General features: G+C 42.7%; 3 protein-coding genes and 1 long non-coding RNA gene across 11 annotated transcripts in view; 2 read left to right on the top strand and 2 right to left on the bottom strand.

Annotated features, from left to right (window-relative positions):
• Window positions 1–2,263, top strand: part of LOC6604845 (Down syndrome cell adhesion molecule-like protein Dscam2) — a 41,373-nt gene extending 39,110 nt beyond the window's left edge. For 3 of the 6 annotated variants that reach the window (XM_032717559.1, XM_032717562.1, XM_032717561.1), the window contains 3 exons: window positions 204–353; window positions 463–631; window positions 702–2,263. In XM_032717559.1, coding sequence (XP_032573450.1) covers window positions 204–353; window positions 463–631; window positions 702–849 — 467 coding nt within the window. In that variant the 3' untranslated portion in view covers window positions 850–2,263. Of the gene's footprint in view, window positions 1–203; window positions 354–462; window positions 632–685 lie in introns of all 6 variants that reach the window. The other 3 variants (XM_032717560.1, XM_032717563.1, XM_032717564.1) reach the window with 3 other exon arrangements.
• A 212-nt stretch (window positions 2,264–2,475) lies between these two features.
• On the bottom strand, window positions 2,476–9,819 carry LOC6604847 (ceramide transfer protein). 2 transcript variants are annotated; one of them, XM_002029656.2, is made up of 9 exons: window positions 9,674–9,819; window positions 9,131–9,444; window positions 7,712–8,104; window positions 7,493–7,641; window positions 7,182–7,242; window positions 4,032–4,256; window positions 3,738–3,969; window positions 3,238–3,576; window positions 2,476–3,176 (listed from the first exon to the last, which is right to left on the bottom strand). In XM_002029656.2, exons 2-9 carry the CDS (start codon window positions 9,407–9,409, stop codon window positions 3,049–3,051), a joined length of 1,806 nt encoding a protein of 601 aa, XP_002029692.1. In that variant the 5' UTR covers window positions 9,410–9,444; window positions 9,674–9,819; the 3' UTR covers window positions 2,476–3,048. The 2 variants fall into 2 exon arrangements, with proteins under 2 accessions (XP_002029692.1, XP_032573457.1); XM_032717566.1 differs by lacking the exons at window positions 7,182–7,242; window positions 7,493–7,641; window positions 7,712–8,104; window positions 9,131–9,444; window positions 9,674–9,819 and adding an exon at window positions 5,936–6,239.
• LOC116800921 lies at window positions 6,309–7,459 on the top strand. The gene is made up of 3 exons (XR_004361678.1): window positions 6,309–6,396; window positions 6,505–6,729; window positions 7,069–7,459. It is a non-coding gene; the product is annotated as an uncharacterized LOC116800921 (long non-coding RNA).
• A 436-nt stretch (window positions 9,820–10,255) lies between the features above and the next one.
• On the bottom strand, window positions 10,256–15,159 carry LOC6604848. Of its 2 annotated transcripts, none has more exons than XM_032719338.1 (4): window positions 14,913–15,159; window positions 11,372–11,744; window positions 10,892–11,303; window positions 10,256–10,835 (listed from the first exon to the last, which is right to left on the bottom strand). In XM_032719338.1, the coding sequence occupies exons 2-4, from the start codon at window positions 11,727–11,729 to the stop codon at window positions 10,565–10,567; spliced, it is 1,041 nt and encodes a 346-aa protein (XP_032575229.1). In that variant the 5' UTR covers window positions 11,730–11,744; window positions 14,913–15,159; the 3' UTR covers window positions 10,256–10,564. The 2 variants fall into 2 exon arrangements, with proteins under 2 accessions (XP_032575229.1, XP_002029693.1); XM_002029657.2 differs by having other exon boundaries at window positions 14,884–15,159.
• Window positions 15,160–16,041: the final 882 nt, after the last annotated feature.

The following is a 16,041-nucleotide window of genomic DNA, read 5'->3' on the forward strand; positions in this document are numbered from 1 at the left end:
AATTGAATCATTGCTTGTCACAATTGCACCCCATACCATCCCATCCCCTCCAAATGCCAATCCAAACGATTCCCCGTGCCCTTGGTTTAACCCATCTTTTTCTCATTGCTCTCAACGTTTTTCTCCACCCACATTCGTACATCATCTCGATAAAAACCAACAAACAACGTACAAATCCATCGAATCCGTACTAAACTTTTTAGAATCGGACAATCCAGGTTCAACAGATTCCGAAGTTAGGAAAATCCTAACGCTTCACATCCCAATTACAGAATATGACACACTCGGCTCCGAGTCCGACAATGATGTGTCTGCGCGCGCTCTAAACTCGGCCAAGTATCGAGCACAACGTGGTAAGTCTCCAGAGGAATACCTTGGATACCATTCTCTAGAATCCTTACTAGTTGGAATTATAATGGAAATGTAGTTTACTGCTAGTAATGGGGTACTTTGCACTTACAGATACTCAGGATGAGACTTCGTCCTCCTCGGAAACCACGCCCACTAGCATGACCCGTAAGTCGAAGCCGCCCTTCGCCGCCCGGAAGGGCGGAAAGCCCGGAACGAGCGGAAAGCGACACGTGCGAAGTTCCAGTGGCTATTCGAGCCACAACGAAGAAACTACTTTTAGGTAAGTGATCTCGTGAAAATGCCATGTGTCGATTGCCGCTACTTACGTAATCAGAACCCTGTACGTTTAGCATATCCAACTATCCACCAAACTATCAGGACCACATAAATCCACCAGCTCGTTTTTCGGATGCCAACGACAAGACGAAGACCCAGACGTCGCCACGGATGCGTGCCAATCAGAAACTACACCGGGAGGCTTTCCAGATAAATGTCTAGGCCACCAGGACTAAAGAAGTTAATTTTTAAACGTAATCTTAAACTGCAAGAATGTATAAACGGAAATCGCGCGTAACGAAACTGTACAATTTGTGTGTAAATCCACCCAAAAACAAGGAGACAATTTCGAAATTGTATTGAAATTTCGATAGACTTGAACGAAATCCACTTCCAGCTAAAAGAAAATGAATTGAAATCCATACCTAAAGTCAGTAAATGAAATGCATTTCAACTATTTACAAAAGAGCGAAAAGGAAACGATAGTGAGGCAGTTGTAGATAAGTGCATGAATCGAATATTAAACAGATTTAGAGGCAAATTTGATTTTCAACGAACATCGGTTTTTGCGATCGAACGGATACAGCGCGAGAAATAAACCATAAGACTTATTTACACACTGATTATGCTTAGTTAAACTTGAAAAGCTGCGTAAGTGTAATGGAGATAAACTTTAAGAAGTTGAGGCGAGTGCAGACATGGAGGAATATAAATAAATTAATGTTATAGATCCTAACTTAAGCATTTAATGTATGATAAACTGAACTGCGGCAGGCCGCAGATGTGAAATGTCGGGCAAAAGCAGATAACAGATACTATAAACACATAATAATACTATAAACGAAGGGCCTTCGTGCCAGGCGATTATTGAAGAGAATGCCGAAAATCGTAGCATTTGTAGTGAATTATGGACATTTCGTTAAACTGCATTGTTAGTTTCCAGTTTTCAAGTTTTGCATCAGTTTGTAAGTGTTTGCGACCAGAATACTTGACAACTGTTAGCTAGTTATTTAAATAAATAAAAATGAAAATAAATTAATTTACGGGGATACAATAACACGAATGCATTCGGATAGTTTATGAAACTGTTGTACATAGCTAAGCGTCATACAATTACTTCTAAAATCGTATTATACAACAAACAAAACCGAGCATATGAACGTATTAAATGTTAGAGGATGATATTACCGAAAGCCAAACCAGCATGCATTTCCACAAGCCGAAACTAAGCGACCGCTCAAAACTAGACCCGATACCAACAATACCCACAGATATAGCCGAATATTTGCCAAATAGCATACACATCCGATACACAGACACTGCTCCTGTACCATATAGACACGCGATATACATATACATCCATATATATCAACTCTATTTTCCAATAGCTACTACAACGACAAACAACAACCAAGCAACCAATTACATGACAATATGACACAACAAGTACACACATATGAAAAGCATTAACGCGAAAAACCAAAGATTGTAAACGTAATTCCAGTCGTGGATGATAAACTTATAAAGTTGAAGTTGAACGAATTAATTAGAATCGAGAACACATTTGGCAAGGCAACTTTTCAGACTGCACAAAAAAAAAAAAAAAACAAAAAAAAGAAAGCAAATTGTAAGCATTTAATACACTTCAACTGCAGTACTCGGTTGTAAATTTGAAAAAAGGTGTTTTGGCACATTGCGATTAAGAAAAAGAAAAAAACACAAGCAAGTTGTAAAATTACACACGAAAATTCTTCTAAAACAGCACAATTTATGTACATTGAAAATAGTTCGCGGAATCTATGGAAAATTTCAAATACATGACATGACGACATATGATAAAAAACTAAGTAAAGTTCGATCTTTTATTCGGAGATAACAGTAAGTCGCATTTATTTACACTTGACAGTTGAGTAAAACCGATGTTTCTGGGCGGGAATATGGAAATATATATATACTCGTCTCGTACGTATGCGGATATACAATATAGATTCACACCAAAAGATAAGCTTTCGTATATGTAGCTATGCATCCCTCACATCATTCTTGCAATTCTTGCATTTAAAGCATTTCCATAAAGATATACACTACAGATAGAAAGTTTTGGAACTAAGATCTATACAATGATTGTGTTTCACTTACACATAACTTACGGCTAAATAGGTTACACTATATCTTGGTTGCCTTAGCGCAGATACAAAAGGGGATTCTAACATTTCGCTTGGAGAACACTCTTGTACAGAAGAACCAAAGTCGTGTAACTCAACGAATTGGTAATAAAATTGTAGTAAGGAGTAGCAAAACAGTTTTCAAAATATAGTTGAGGCCACAAACTGGAGGCTTATTAAGGATAAAATTTGAGCCAAATACGTGAGACGATTCAGCTTTGATTGGTTTTGATTGCTTTCTTGCTTATGGCAAATATCAGAACATGATCGGCTTGTCCTTGCACTGATCTATTACGTATCCCGTAAAGCGCTTCAGAAACTTGGGATACTCGCGCTTGTACACGGCTCTCAGAGCACTCGCTGGCGCCCAACCTCCAGGATTAACTGAATATGGAAAACCAGACCAATTAAATGGGTTTATTTAACTCAAAGCGAGGGTACTCACCAACAGAGCAGTAGGTTATTTTGCAGGTTAGATCATTGCGATTTAGGGGCTGTCCCTTCACATAACCCTCGGGCAAATGAGTTTGGCAGGCCAGGATGACGGTCAGGAAGATCCGTACGCACTTTCCATTCTTTGACTCCTGCTTGGCGTACTCCGTCGAGTTGTTGCACACCACCCACATGTCCCGTGCGCCCGGCTCCAGATTGTCTGTGATCTTGCGCATGTGCGACCAAAACTGCGCATCCCGCTGGCTCGCCGGCCATATCCGCTTATGGGTTTGCAGGAAAAGCAGGGTGTCCGCCGAGATTTTTTCCAGGATTGTGCAGTCCTCCAAGGTGGCTATAGAAAAAAAGTTTAAGCAACAAGTTAGATAGCAGCAACAGGTGAGTTGTTTGTTGAAAATTATGTTATGAATATCTATGCCCACGTCACTGTTTCTTTTGAGCGTGTTTTAAACCAAAATAAGTAAAGGGAAAACCCACTTTAATCCAATTACTTACTCTCCCAGTCATTTCGGAACTCGGGCATGAAGAAGTAATGGCACATTTCCCTCGCCGTCACGCCCTGCACCGTGTGATAGGCCTTCAGGGGATCCATGACCAGCCCGTTGACCTCCTCCTCGCGTTTGTACATTTTGATCTCCCCCTCGTCGGCAAAGATTTGCCAGCCATTGCCGTCCTGGCCAACGCCCTCGCGTGCGTAGTGCAGTTGCTCCTTGCACACGCGATCGATCTGCGGGATAAATCCAATTATTGGCTGGTCGTTAGGGCCAGATTGGCAATTTCCGGTCTTACCTCCGGCCACAGGGCATGGCTGGTGGCCTCCGCACCCGTGCCGAACTCCTCGCGCGCCTCCTCGCCCTCGGCCACCGCCTCGTGTGGAACGTTGACCAGTGTCTGGGAGATCTGGGACTGCAGCTTTAGCTTGAAGCGCAGCTGCATGTCCTCCTCGATTTTGTCCAGGCCCGTTTCGACCGCATCGAAGAACTCATCCTCGGGTAATGTGGAATGTGGACCCTCCTGCAAAATTTAAAGGGAAATGTCATATTATACATATATCTCCATTAGCATCGAGCAAACTAAGTCAAGTTTAGCCCAAAAGCATCTTTGAAGGTTCGGCCTAATTAATTTTAATGACGAAACCGCATTCAATCCAATTGGAAAGAAATGGAACGTGCTTTGTATAAATTAATCGCCGACACTTGTGCGGCCAAATGGCCCAAGAAAATCAAATTTATGCTGTTGTTTTTTCGCCCATTCCATACCCTGACCAGTCGGCAGGCGGAGATTCTCGTAGTCGGCTGGCATGCGTAATTGGGCGAGCATAATGGACACAAAGGCGCATCATTGTGCCATGAATACGAAAGCAGAAGACCGCCAGACGGGGCTTGGTACTTGGTACTGAATCCCATTAAAGCAGTGGCATCTCTTGGGGAAAAACCACAAATAAGCTACACAATAATACTGCCGAAATTTAATTAAGTTGATCAATTTGCAAACGATATAATTTCTTTTCCTCCTAACAATCTGTTTCGAATTTCGAAATTGCTACTTTAACTTACACACAAAATCATAATATTCTGAGATTTTTTTTTTTTTTTGAAAATATTAAGAATACTATACTTGAGAGCCTTGCTTGGCTGCTCAAAGTTCGAGACCCTGCAAGGTATAAGTCTGCTCCATTCTGTGCTAGCCAGTGTTCACTGTACACGTTCTGACGTCTGCGACTGGCGCGTGTATCCCCAGAACGGCAACCGGCGGAAAATAAATGCCTCGAATGGAATTTGTGCGGAATTGAATTGATATTTATTAATTAAAGCAGACATGTGCGCAGCCAAAAGCGGTGAAATAAATACACCCTGCGGCGTAAAGTCGAGTGCATCATCATCTTTGCCACTCGCAACTGACCAGCGATGAAATCATGGGCTATATGCGTACTTATTCCTGTGGCGTCGCTATGTCTCCTCTTACCAGGCTCCTCCACAAATTGTTGCAGTTGAACCCAATAAAAGCAGAGGTTTTCGGGCGGCAAAAATTAAGCTCCTTTTCAGCAGGAAAAAATCAGGAATCCCACCGCAAGAGAGCCAAAGAGAGAGAGAGAGAGGTTTACGTGGCTGGCGAAAGCAGGAAAAGCGAGCGAACTTGTGTCCTGGCGAATCCTTCCGTCGAGCACAAGGACACAAAACAAACTGTTGCTGGTGGCCCAAACGCACTGGCCAACTTGGCCAGGATGAGCGGAGCAGAGAGAAGGCCAAAAGAGAGAGCAGGAGAAAGCGGGCGACTGAGAGTAAAAAGCGAAAAGCGCGCAGAGCAAAAAGCTCCAATGGAAAGGATTTCTAGCATTTAAATAATAAATTAATTCGTGGGGTTCTTTGGCCACCGCACTTCAAAAGTTACAAACATTCAACAGCGAGTGGGTGGCCCACAAATGAGGCCATTTGGTTAGAAAAAACCAACATCAACATTTTATGAAACTTATTTTAGGCAACATTACCTACACTAAGAAAAAATATCATTATTATCATAGCAATGCTTGCAATAATTCAAAATTACTAAATGTGTCAACAAATTTTATTTGGAAGATATAATGAAGCGTTTATGGTTTATACGCCTTAAAATATTTCCATACGAAACACATATTATAAAAATATATTCCCCCACTCTCTATGTAAATTATTTATGATTTTTATTCATTGTACCTTAATTTTTTTAACGTTGCCCTTCTGAAATCCGCCGGAGCGCCAAACTAATCGCGCCGAGGGCATCGCGTTGACGTTGTTTATAATTTTATAAATTTGTATATTTGTACAGCGATGCGTTCGGCGCTTTTATATTTGCAACATGAACTAGCATTTGCTACAATTGTGTACACTTGCTTATTTATAATAGCTCTTTGAATGCAACGCAAGAAATTTCACAATCTGCACACTCAATTAAATGCCACGACCAATATGAAAAAGAAACAGTTTCGTTTTGAGTTGTTTGCCTAGCAAATTTGTTTATGATTGCTACGTGTTGGCCACTCGATCGCTAACCGCCGACTGACCAGCCTAGCTCATAAGCCATAAACCTGACAGCCCTAAGCCAGGCTAAAAGCCACAGCTCAAAAAGTGAGCCGGATATTGAATGCTCTAAGCTGGAAAGTATGGTGAAAAATCATGTAAATATAACACATTTTACCCCAGTGTTTACTATATATTGTATATGTTTTAAGAAAATTATACTAATACTAATCAATTGTTCAATTAACTCGGGCTTTTCTAACTAGACTTCATATGAAGATCACTGAAGACGTAATAGTTAATATACCCGTTGCACAAAGTGCATTCTAGCCAACTGTTGGATCGTTATTCAACCTTAATGTCTGCAATATTGGCTCGAAGTAGATCTTAAGCTACGCCCATCTGTCAATCCGGCCTAAAGAAACCGTCTAGACGCCCAGTCTTTCAGCCTGAGTAGTCGCCAAGTAAGCGAGCCAAGAAGAAAAAACAAGGTGAGCACTTACAATTCGTAGGAGTGCATCATTTTTCTAATGATATTGGGGACATATGCCATTAAAATGGAATTGAATGGGCAAACAAATGTAAGCGGAAAAACGATATTGCATGACCAATTCCAGATTAACAACGAACACGGGAACTTCGTGTCAGCCAAAATTCGGAACCAAATACTGGCATTCCATAATCGAATTGAAAATGTTTAAATAATAGTCCAGCGTGTTCTATTTTCCTTGCATATGATGAAATATCTGACACAACGTCGAATCAGGCGGTTTATTTTAAGACGCCGACAAATCGCACGCAAATCGTTTATACGAATTTCGCGCCACTAGTTCGGCGATTGTTTGCATTTTCAGTGGGAACGTGTTTGGCCCCGATTTAAGCAGCAATGACCGTGAATGCGATAACGCTTTTGCTTTTACGAGAGCTGTAAACTTGGACTCACCTCGAAATCTGGGCCAGGATACGATAAACGCTTCATTTTCTCAACTTCGTCCTTGAGCTTTCTGCAAAGAAGAAACAACGGATTTTAACTTAGCTTTAAAATCATTTAAATGAATCAGCTTCAGAAATGAATGTACAAATTAAATTTAAATACATTATTAATCCTTTTATAAATAAATGAAACCATGAAATAGCATGATACTTTTGATGAAAAGTATGCGAATTCGGAAAACTTGGTTTTCAAGCAAATACAAAAAAGGCAATTGAAATTGCTTCTTCTTGTAGGAATCTATTCCGACTAGGTCAACCTACTTGCTCTGGTCCTCAGAACGTCGACGCTTATCTATTTCACGCTCCAGTTTCCGTTTCCATGACTCATCGCTCTCGGCGATGATTTCTAGGCAATGCTGCAGGGTGGTTAGCACGCCGGACGTTGTGGCCCGAAACGTGATGGATTCCCCCTGAGAAAATCGAGTGTTGTACTTAGTACATTGTGCATATACCAATGGCCCGATAAGTGCACTACTTTACCTTGAAATCGATGGACTTCAGACCGTCGCCCAGGTCCAATGGTTGGGCATTGTTTTTGTTCACCTCCGAGCAGGCGTCAAAGTATCGCTGCAGGGTCTCGATCTGTCCAAATAGTATATCCTTAAAGGTCTCCAGCTCGCCGACTTTTTCACGCAGATTGCGCTGCGTCTTCTTCAGGCTTCCTCCGCTGGTCAGCGAGATGGTGTTCGATTGCAGGCTCATGGTGCTGCCATGACGGCGCAAGGAAGTCGTGTCCGTGCTGCCGGAGTCCGCCTTGTACAGCTGCAGCACATCCACCCAGTGCATGCGGTCCTCGCTGGTCTCAGCTCGCAGGCACCAATTATTTAGGTTGTTCACTACAACATCGAAGCGCAGCTCGTCGGACTCATGGGCCTACAAATGAAAATTAAAGTTGAACTTTTAAAAGGCACAAAATAGGTACAAATAAACGGGTTATCTTACTTATATTTGATACTACATTAATTGCTATTTTTATGGGAAAACTATGCAATGTCTGTACTGAACCAAGGTTAAATTAGAATTTCATGCCGGTAATAGAAGTCAGTTATTAAAACGAAATACAATAAGTTCGACGAAAAAAAAACTAATTAACTTTGAATGGTTGATTATAGCGGAACGCAAATCAGTGGTAAACATGAAATCAACAAGGAAAACACCCGAATACAAGATTATTGTTGGCAAATGGAAATTACAGAGGAACCTGATTGAGTCAAAACACTATCGCCCAATAAGAGAAATGTGTGAAAATAAATTCGAATTTAAATGAATCCACTGGCCAATAAATCCAATTATGAGTAATTTAAACTTCAAGAGAGCTGGTTTCACTGTAAAGTAATCCAATGAATGCAAAAGTTCATGATCGATTAAATCGGTGATAATTATTATTTGGATTGTTGTGAAAAATTCTATGAACTAAATAAGTCTTCAATATCTTTGAAAAAAAAGGCGAATTGATGGAAGGGCCGCTTCTGGTGAGTCAGCATTGTGTATATGCTTTTGGCAGCTCCTACAATATAAATAGATAAGTACATACTCATGGCGAAACACCCTCCTAGCACAACACGCCCTCCTGTCAACAGAAGGCCTTCTAGCAGCGCCTAGGTCTGGGGGCACCCCACTTACATTGATGACTTCAATTTTGGTCTATTTTGGTCGCCCAACGTTAATTGATTGCGCTGCATTGATTGCATCGCTCGGAATTGGATTGGGAATGGGTGTATTGGCTTGGGAATGGAAACGGAGACCTCAGGTCGTGGTCATCGTTGGTTAATGTGTCGCAAACACATGCGCACACACTCACGCCCATTACTTTTTTATTAGTCCAATTGAAAGCACTTGGTGGAGGAGCTCCCAGTTCCCACCTCCCAGCACCACCCTCTCTCTTTTCGGCCGTCCTACCTTAATGGTGGCCTTGGTCAGGCTGATGGCTCCGCGGCACCCGAAATCCGACTCCGATTCGGATTTATAGTATGAGAGTGTACCATCCTTCAGGACTATGTAGCGCGGCTGCCATCCATAGATGTAGTTCGTCCACTTGCTGAGATAGCCCCTCAGTTCGATACTGTTGTCCAGATACTCCTCCTCCTCGGAGACATCGCTCTGGGAATGGGATCCCGCCGCTGCCTCATTGCTCGACGGCGGCGATGCTCCCTGCGACTCCCCAGCGATCGTGTCCATCCTCTTCCAGCTCCGCAGTTTAACTGCCAAGTTATCTGTACAATGGAACGGTTCGGGGGTATCTTAATCAGCAGCTTGCCGCAGAAGATTAAAAGTATATTGCGCCACGTCCGCGCAATGTAAACAACTACAATGCCGGCTGGCACTTCGATGGGAGCTCCTATCGTGATAATCCAATTCAATCAGCGATCACATCGCCTGACTCACAGCACCGCCTTTTCGCGGTTCTGGAGCGGCAGCTGGCCCCCACCCAGGAGCACTCACCTTTCGCTTATTGATTTCCTCGACGATCCGCAAACATCTGTGCAACACGTAATGCGCTGGTTTATTTGTGCGAGGCTTGGTAAAAATAAACGAAGAGAACTCACGACGCTGCTGTTTTTTTCGCTGCAAAACCAAAACAAAGCTGTCCTAGTGATGGCCTGGCGACCGACGGTTCCTTCGATAAGTCCTTAAGTTATCGATGTCTTACTTTCGATAGTTGGCGATAGTGTCTTTTAGCCAGGTTAAGTTTCTCCTCCTTATAAATACAAGTCTTGAACTTAAATCTACCCTCAAAAATGTTAGGAAATTTGTTAAGTAACTACATAACTATAAGCCCAGCGCTAATAACCGCAATTAAGTATATTACTTTCACAAAAAACATGGTATTGAATAAAAACGTTTTTTCCAACTCTAGATGCCAGTGCAACCAGTTTAATTTGGTTTTAAACTTTGATTTGTAACTGCTGATAGTGTTGTGCAATGCAAGCAATTGTCTTTCATGGCGCCAGTTTAAATCAAAAAACGCAATGTTGTACATATGTTGGCCATTATTGCCGTAAGGTGTTAGTTTAATGAAAACAATTATAAAGCACCTTTAATGGGAAATTTATTTTCTATTCATTTGACACGGTTTCATTTGTTGTAAGGAAGGGATTATGCCACAATTTCAATTATTTACAGACCACTACGCAAACATGGATACAAATCTAAGCAATTAACAACGCCTACGACTAACAATAAATACAATTCGTAAATAAAATAAATAATTATAAATTAATTAGTACACGTTAATTACAAGCAAGTGACTTTGAGGACGCGCTCAACTCAATCGTAATCCTAACATCTAGACGAGGTCAACAATGGGGGTTCGCATGGGAGTTGGTAATTGTTCTACATATACACATTGTCCTGATCACGAGTGGTGGGCAGCTGGATCACCTTCTCCTCATGATATTCGCCCACCGGTCTGTCTGTGGGTTTTGTCTTTTTCGTCTTGCTCGCAGGGGGTGGTTTGCTATACTTGCTGGACAAGGCTTTAAATATACTCTTCGGACAGTCCTTGAAGTACGGAAAACATTCTCCTGGTGCCTGCTTTCCCTCGCCCACCTCCTGGGCTTGTACATAGTCGGGTACCAGGTCGGAAAACGGAGATTTGGTTACCCTATAAGAGAGATTTGTGTAATAAAGAATAACGGTTGAAAGGAGCAAACTACTCACGTTAAAAATAGCTTAGTCATTTCTCCAAAGACACCGAATTTCTCCAAGCTTCGTGAGTGCATCTCACAAATGGTTCTCAGCAAACAGGCCTTGCCATCCATACCAAAGGTGGAGAGGAAGTCCTCCACTACGCCATAGAGCAGAACCCGCTCTCCGCCATGGAAAATATGCTGCAGTCCGGCTGGCAGCTCCGGATACTTTGGACCCTCTTCGTGTACCCTAAAGGGATGATCCTCATTGCTTCTACTACGCTGCTCGCTGAGATCCCTCTTCCTGCGCTGGACATGCAGATACCTCGCCACATATTCACCTACCATGTGGCCTGCCTCGTGCCCAAAGGAGCGGGCGAACAGAGGCGGCAGATCCCCCAGAGGATTTTGGTTGTCTGTCAGACCCAGCTTGTCGAAATCAACTGTGGATTGAGGCACCAAAAATCCAAGTTAATTGATTAATCATTGGCATTGAGAGCTGTCTACGCACTGGTGACGGGAAAACTGATGGTCAGGTTGGAGAAGAATCCCTCGGGCGGATGCCGAACCAGGGGCAGGGCAATGGTTGGCACGAATGTCAGCGAAGTGCCCGGCGGCAGGGCCAATCTGCCATCATCCGTAATCCAGATGAGCCTCTTCTTGCGTATGTGCGGCGTATCCGGAGAATCGGCATCGTAATCCGGCCTAGCCTCGGCCTCCACATCCGTCAGCTGCGCTGCCATATCCAAATCTTGGCCAGCATCCCCCTGTCGATTGAGTGCCAATGCATTTGGACATAAGCTGACAAGTGGCAGCAGCAGTAGGAGGAGCAGGTGACTGCGTCGCGTTAACACCTTCTCCATGGTCATGTTGAGCGATGAGTGCTGAGATGGCAATAAAAAATGTTTATTGCAAAAGTCGAGAAACAACTAATAAGTTAGAGGCTTTTAAACAGAAGATCAACATAACCCATACATAACACTTTAGTTTTCTAGATATTCTCGTGTTTTTTTCCAAGCTCGTTACTGAACATCCATTGAATGCTGTCATAATAATGATTAGATGCTGATAATAGTGATTAGAGTGCAAACGATTGATTGATCATTATTATAATGGAGATCCTCGATTGCTTTATTTTCACTGGGAGTAGGCAGCATGGCTAACTAATTTGATTGCTCCTGCAGAGGTGAAAACTCAAACAAAAGACTTAGGCAACGAACTCGACTAGACACGGAGTCCCATTCCAATTTCGACCGCCTAGCAATTGAGTTGGCAAAAGACTGGCCTAATGGCCATCATTATACAACAGTTGTATAACAGCAATTGTGGCGCACACATGGACTCACCTACTGGATCGCTCACCCCATTCTGCATTCTCAACTAGATTTCCCCTCGAATCAGCCCCCTCGATTTTCATATTTTCAACTGGTTTCGTTGCGTGGAGCTCTATGTTTTAGCTCATGTCGATTTTTTGGGAAAGCTCTTCCATACTTCTTTGCCTTCTTGGCATTGTTCCAGGTGCACTGACTCAAACCGTTAGCCTTGGCAGCTTGAATTTCGATTACGACTTGCAGCTATGGCTACACATATTGACATCAATCGCAGTTGCAAGAAGAATTGGCAATACGCGTGTGTATTCAGTGAAAGCATGTTAACAAATTGATTTATAAGTCTAAACGAAACCTGTTGACTCCAGAAGTCGATTTCACCCCGAATAGAATCTAAATGGAGCAAGACGCACTTTTACCGCACCACCAATGATGCAACTAAGCGAAGAACTTGCCACAGCCGGTTCGGTTTGGTTCGCTTTGAGGTATCCATAGATAGATGGAGTGTTTGCTATCCGTTAGCGATCCGGGCAATCATTAGAGCTCCAGCCAGATGCGCCGGCACTTTCCCAAAGGCTGCAATTTGATGGCCAACTGGGAGGTGCAGGTTCCAACAGCTATCTAGACCAAGGCATTCCAGCCTACTCCACACACTCCTTCAAACTCATGGACTTAATTTTCCAAAAGGTTTGACAGAGTTTCTCCCAATTTGACAACGTTACAACTGTTATAAACAAGATATCAAGCAGGCCGGTGGGCGTTTCTAGTGGTGCAAAATCTTTGATACATGTGTGGTGTCAGGGGAGATTCTGGTATTTGAAACTATGTCTTACTGGATGCAAGGAAACTTAAGAAATGGAATGAAACAAGAAGGTGATAAGTAGTATAACCTTTACGTTTTCCACTATTTAATTACATAAACCTTGTAACACCAAAATCAATTGCCTTAATCTCTAAGGTTTGAAAGCTATAAACCACTTTAACGTTAGAAGTTGTGCCTAATGTCAATTTGAGAAGCACAAATGCGATTTAAAAAAGTAATTACTATAATAGTACCCAGAGAACCGCTGACGTTTCCCTAATTAACATTTTGTTAAAAACACTGTTTAGCTTACCAAGCAAATAACTTGTCCCATCAAGTAAATCAATTAGCAAAACGCTGGGCAGAGTTTCTCTGCAATGGTAGCGCTACAAGGAAATTAGGCCTAAACAAATTCGGTGTCAAGTTGTCACTTTGGGCAGACAGGCGAACAGCCGGTGGGCGTGGCCAGTGCATAAGGCCGAAATGTAGATGAGATTAATTGCTGTGGAGTGATAGAAGTGAAATCGAAATGAGGCCACCATCTAGGCTGGACAGGGAGGAGGACGAGGAGGAGCAAGTGCCTCCGACTGGGCAAGTGCGATGAGGAAGCGACACAACTGGCCCGGTCAGTATCCCCCCGTCCACTCTGCTCCACTCGTGGCTAAACCAAAGCAATCCACAGCAGTTGGCATCGACGCCTTGTCGGCGACTCTCGCTTATGGCCATGAATGGTGTCCAAACACATGTTGGCCAGGGATCATTTTGATGTCCATTCAGCAAAACTGCCTTTCAGATGAATACAAAACATTACTAGTCGTCCAAATTTTGGTGAAAATTTTAGTGCTCATGTATAATTGTGTATTTCTCACTGTGTGACACAAAAAGGAATAACCATTGATATAGATTATATTGGAAAGCAATGCCTATTTGTAAATTAGGCATTATTTTAAAACGGTTTAATATTCGTTATGTTTAATGGCATCGCGACCTACATTTACCATCAGTTTTAAAAAGTGTTCACTGGGTTCACCCAAAAGTCGAGTGCTGTAACCTAAAATGTCAGTACATTAAACGCTAAATATATGTAAACATATATTAGTTATTAGTTGTACAGCTTTCGGTAGCCAGTTTCATGTGCCAGGGGGGTTACCCTTTGGTAAAAAAAAAACACAACCAGGCAGACACTAACAAACACGCAACAAATGTCAGGTGGGAATGCCAGAGAAGTGATTTGAGACAGAAAATGGAGTGGAGAAGGCGACAGAGAAATAGAAAGAGACAGTGTCCGAGACAGAGAAAAGCCTTGGCAACTTATGGCGAATTAGTGCAGCTGAGCTTTAATTGGCGCCTGCTAAGTATGGACGTATCCACGTCCGTCTGTCAGAATCCAGAGAGTTTGGCTTTAACGACAACGGCGACATAAAGAAATTTACTTAATTTTTGCTGTGAAACCGAAAACTGGGTCAGCAGGTGAGCGCTGGCACTTCGGATCGAATAATAATTTTGATTATTTCATACCCGATCGCAGTCAAAGTGACACTCGCCGAAAAGTTCGTTGCTTAAGTCTTTCGTTTTAACGGGCACGTTGCACCCGCACTGCGATGAATGGTGCTGAATAATTAATCAGAAATGCGGCAAGCAAAACAAAAACAATTGTTGCGAAAGGCAATTCCGGCGGAGGAAAGTGCAAGTGTCCACCGGATTTCGATTCGAATTGGATTTGAATGTGGATGTTCGTGCCTCGCATAAGTGAAGAAATCAATCAAAATAAGCGGGGGTAGAAAGTTGACAAGCGATAACGCCGGATGCATGGCAATTAGGTAATTGGGTTTTTGTTTTCCTTTTCCTATTTTTTTCTTCAGTCACATTTCGCTGCAGGAATCTGAAGCTTACATAATCTTTAGTTGTTTGAAAAAATCTACCAAACTGGTCAGGCTGCCCGTGTCCTAATTTCTGCTGGAAAATCCTTCTTCCTCTTTCCACAAAGTTCAATGCTAGAGATCAAGCGTATGTTATTCTACTAGGCAGCGATCTCAGCACGTTTTTCACTTTTCAAACGACGCTTGGCAATCCTTGTGGTCGAAGGAAAAGCGCTTCTCAAACCCTCAATGGATTTTACGACTTTGGTTTTCGATTTTTTTTTTTTTGGGACACGATCCGACGACCGCGCGCGCAAACGTTTGAAATTCAACTAAAGCGGCCAGCGGTCGAGGCGAGCGATAAAAAGCAGCGACGAACGGGCCAAACTTCAATGCAAAAGTGAGGCCGAGAATTCCGAGGCCTTTCAGGTGGCGATGGCATCCAGGGGGAAGTAGTCGGGCAGAAGCTACCCGCCAGCCAAAACGGCAAACCAGTCAGCCAGGCCAGCAAAAAAAATTTGTTTGATCTGGTCTTCGTGTTTCTGAGGAGCTGCTCTGTGTGAAGTTGCCAATTCGCTGTTTGATTTCCTTTTGCCTGCGACGAAGATCTCAACATGCGGGGGAATGAATCTCTTTACTGGGAGATGGGAGTAGGTCTAGCCGCGAGCATTTTCCAGCATTCCTGTGACTCATCGCCATTGTGAGGGCTATCCTGACTCGGAACTAGGTTGCGGTTGCAGCTCCAGGGAACAGTCAATTAATTTCTTTTCAAAGTGAAAAAGTGTGGAAGATACATATGTAAGTACATAAAAATACATATATTGTAACTTTGTTCTATAGGATATAACCATTATAAGTATAAAGTTACCTACTAACCCTTTTGGATTTCTTAATTTCTTCAAATATAAAGATTAAACCACAAGAACACAATTGGTATAATGCTAATTTCTGAGAACAATCAGTTTTAGATTTATTCTCCATGCTTTCCGACACTTAAGGATGAATGTAACCATTAGAAATGCGGCTGATGATAGCCGGAGCTAAAGACCCTGTTTTTTGCCTGTATGGACGATGTTCATCAGCATGGGGCTAATCGGGGGACAAGTCCTCGGGCAGACTTTGGCTTCCAGATCGGCAGTTAAACTTTCCACGCGAAATGGATGCGACAGTGCGTGTGCGCAGGCGCATCTGG

The sequence above is a fragment of the Drosophila sechellia genome, chromosome 3L (assembly GCF_004382195.2).
Source record: "Drosophila sechellia strain sech25 chromosome 3L, ASM438219v1, whole genome shotgun sequence".
NCBI classification, from domain to species: Eukaryota; Metazoa; Arthropoda; class Insecta; order Diptera; family Drosophilidae; genus Drosophila; species Drosophila sechellia.

Coding starts and splice junctions, on each gene's coding strand:
- LOC6604847 (XM_002029656.2), bottom strand. CDS start 9,409: ATGGACACGATCGCTGGGGAGTCGCAGGGAGCATCGCCGCCGTCGAGC. Junction 3,970..4,031: donor GCCATGCCCTGTGGCCGGAG/GTAAGACCGGAA, acceptor TTTATCCCGCAG/ATCGATCGCGTGTGCAAGGA. Junction 3,177..3,237: donor AATAACCTACTGCTCTGTTG/GTGAGTACCCTC, acceptor TTCCATATTCAG/TTAATCCTGGAGGTTGGGCG.
- LOC6604848 (XM_032719338.1), bottom strand. CDS start 11,729: ATGACCATGGAGAAGGTGTTAACGCGACGCAGTCACCTGCTCCTCCTA. Junction 11,304..11,371: donor CATCAGTTTTCCCGTCACCA/GTGCGTAGACAG, acceptor CTCAATCCACAG/TTGATTTCGACAAGCTGGGT. Junction 10,836..10,891: donor ATGACTAAGCTATTTTTAAC/GTGAGTAGTTTG, acceptor TCTCTCTTATAG/GGTAACCAAATCTCCGTTTT.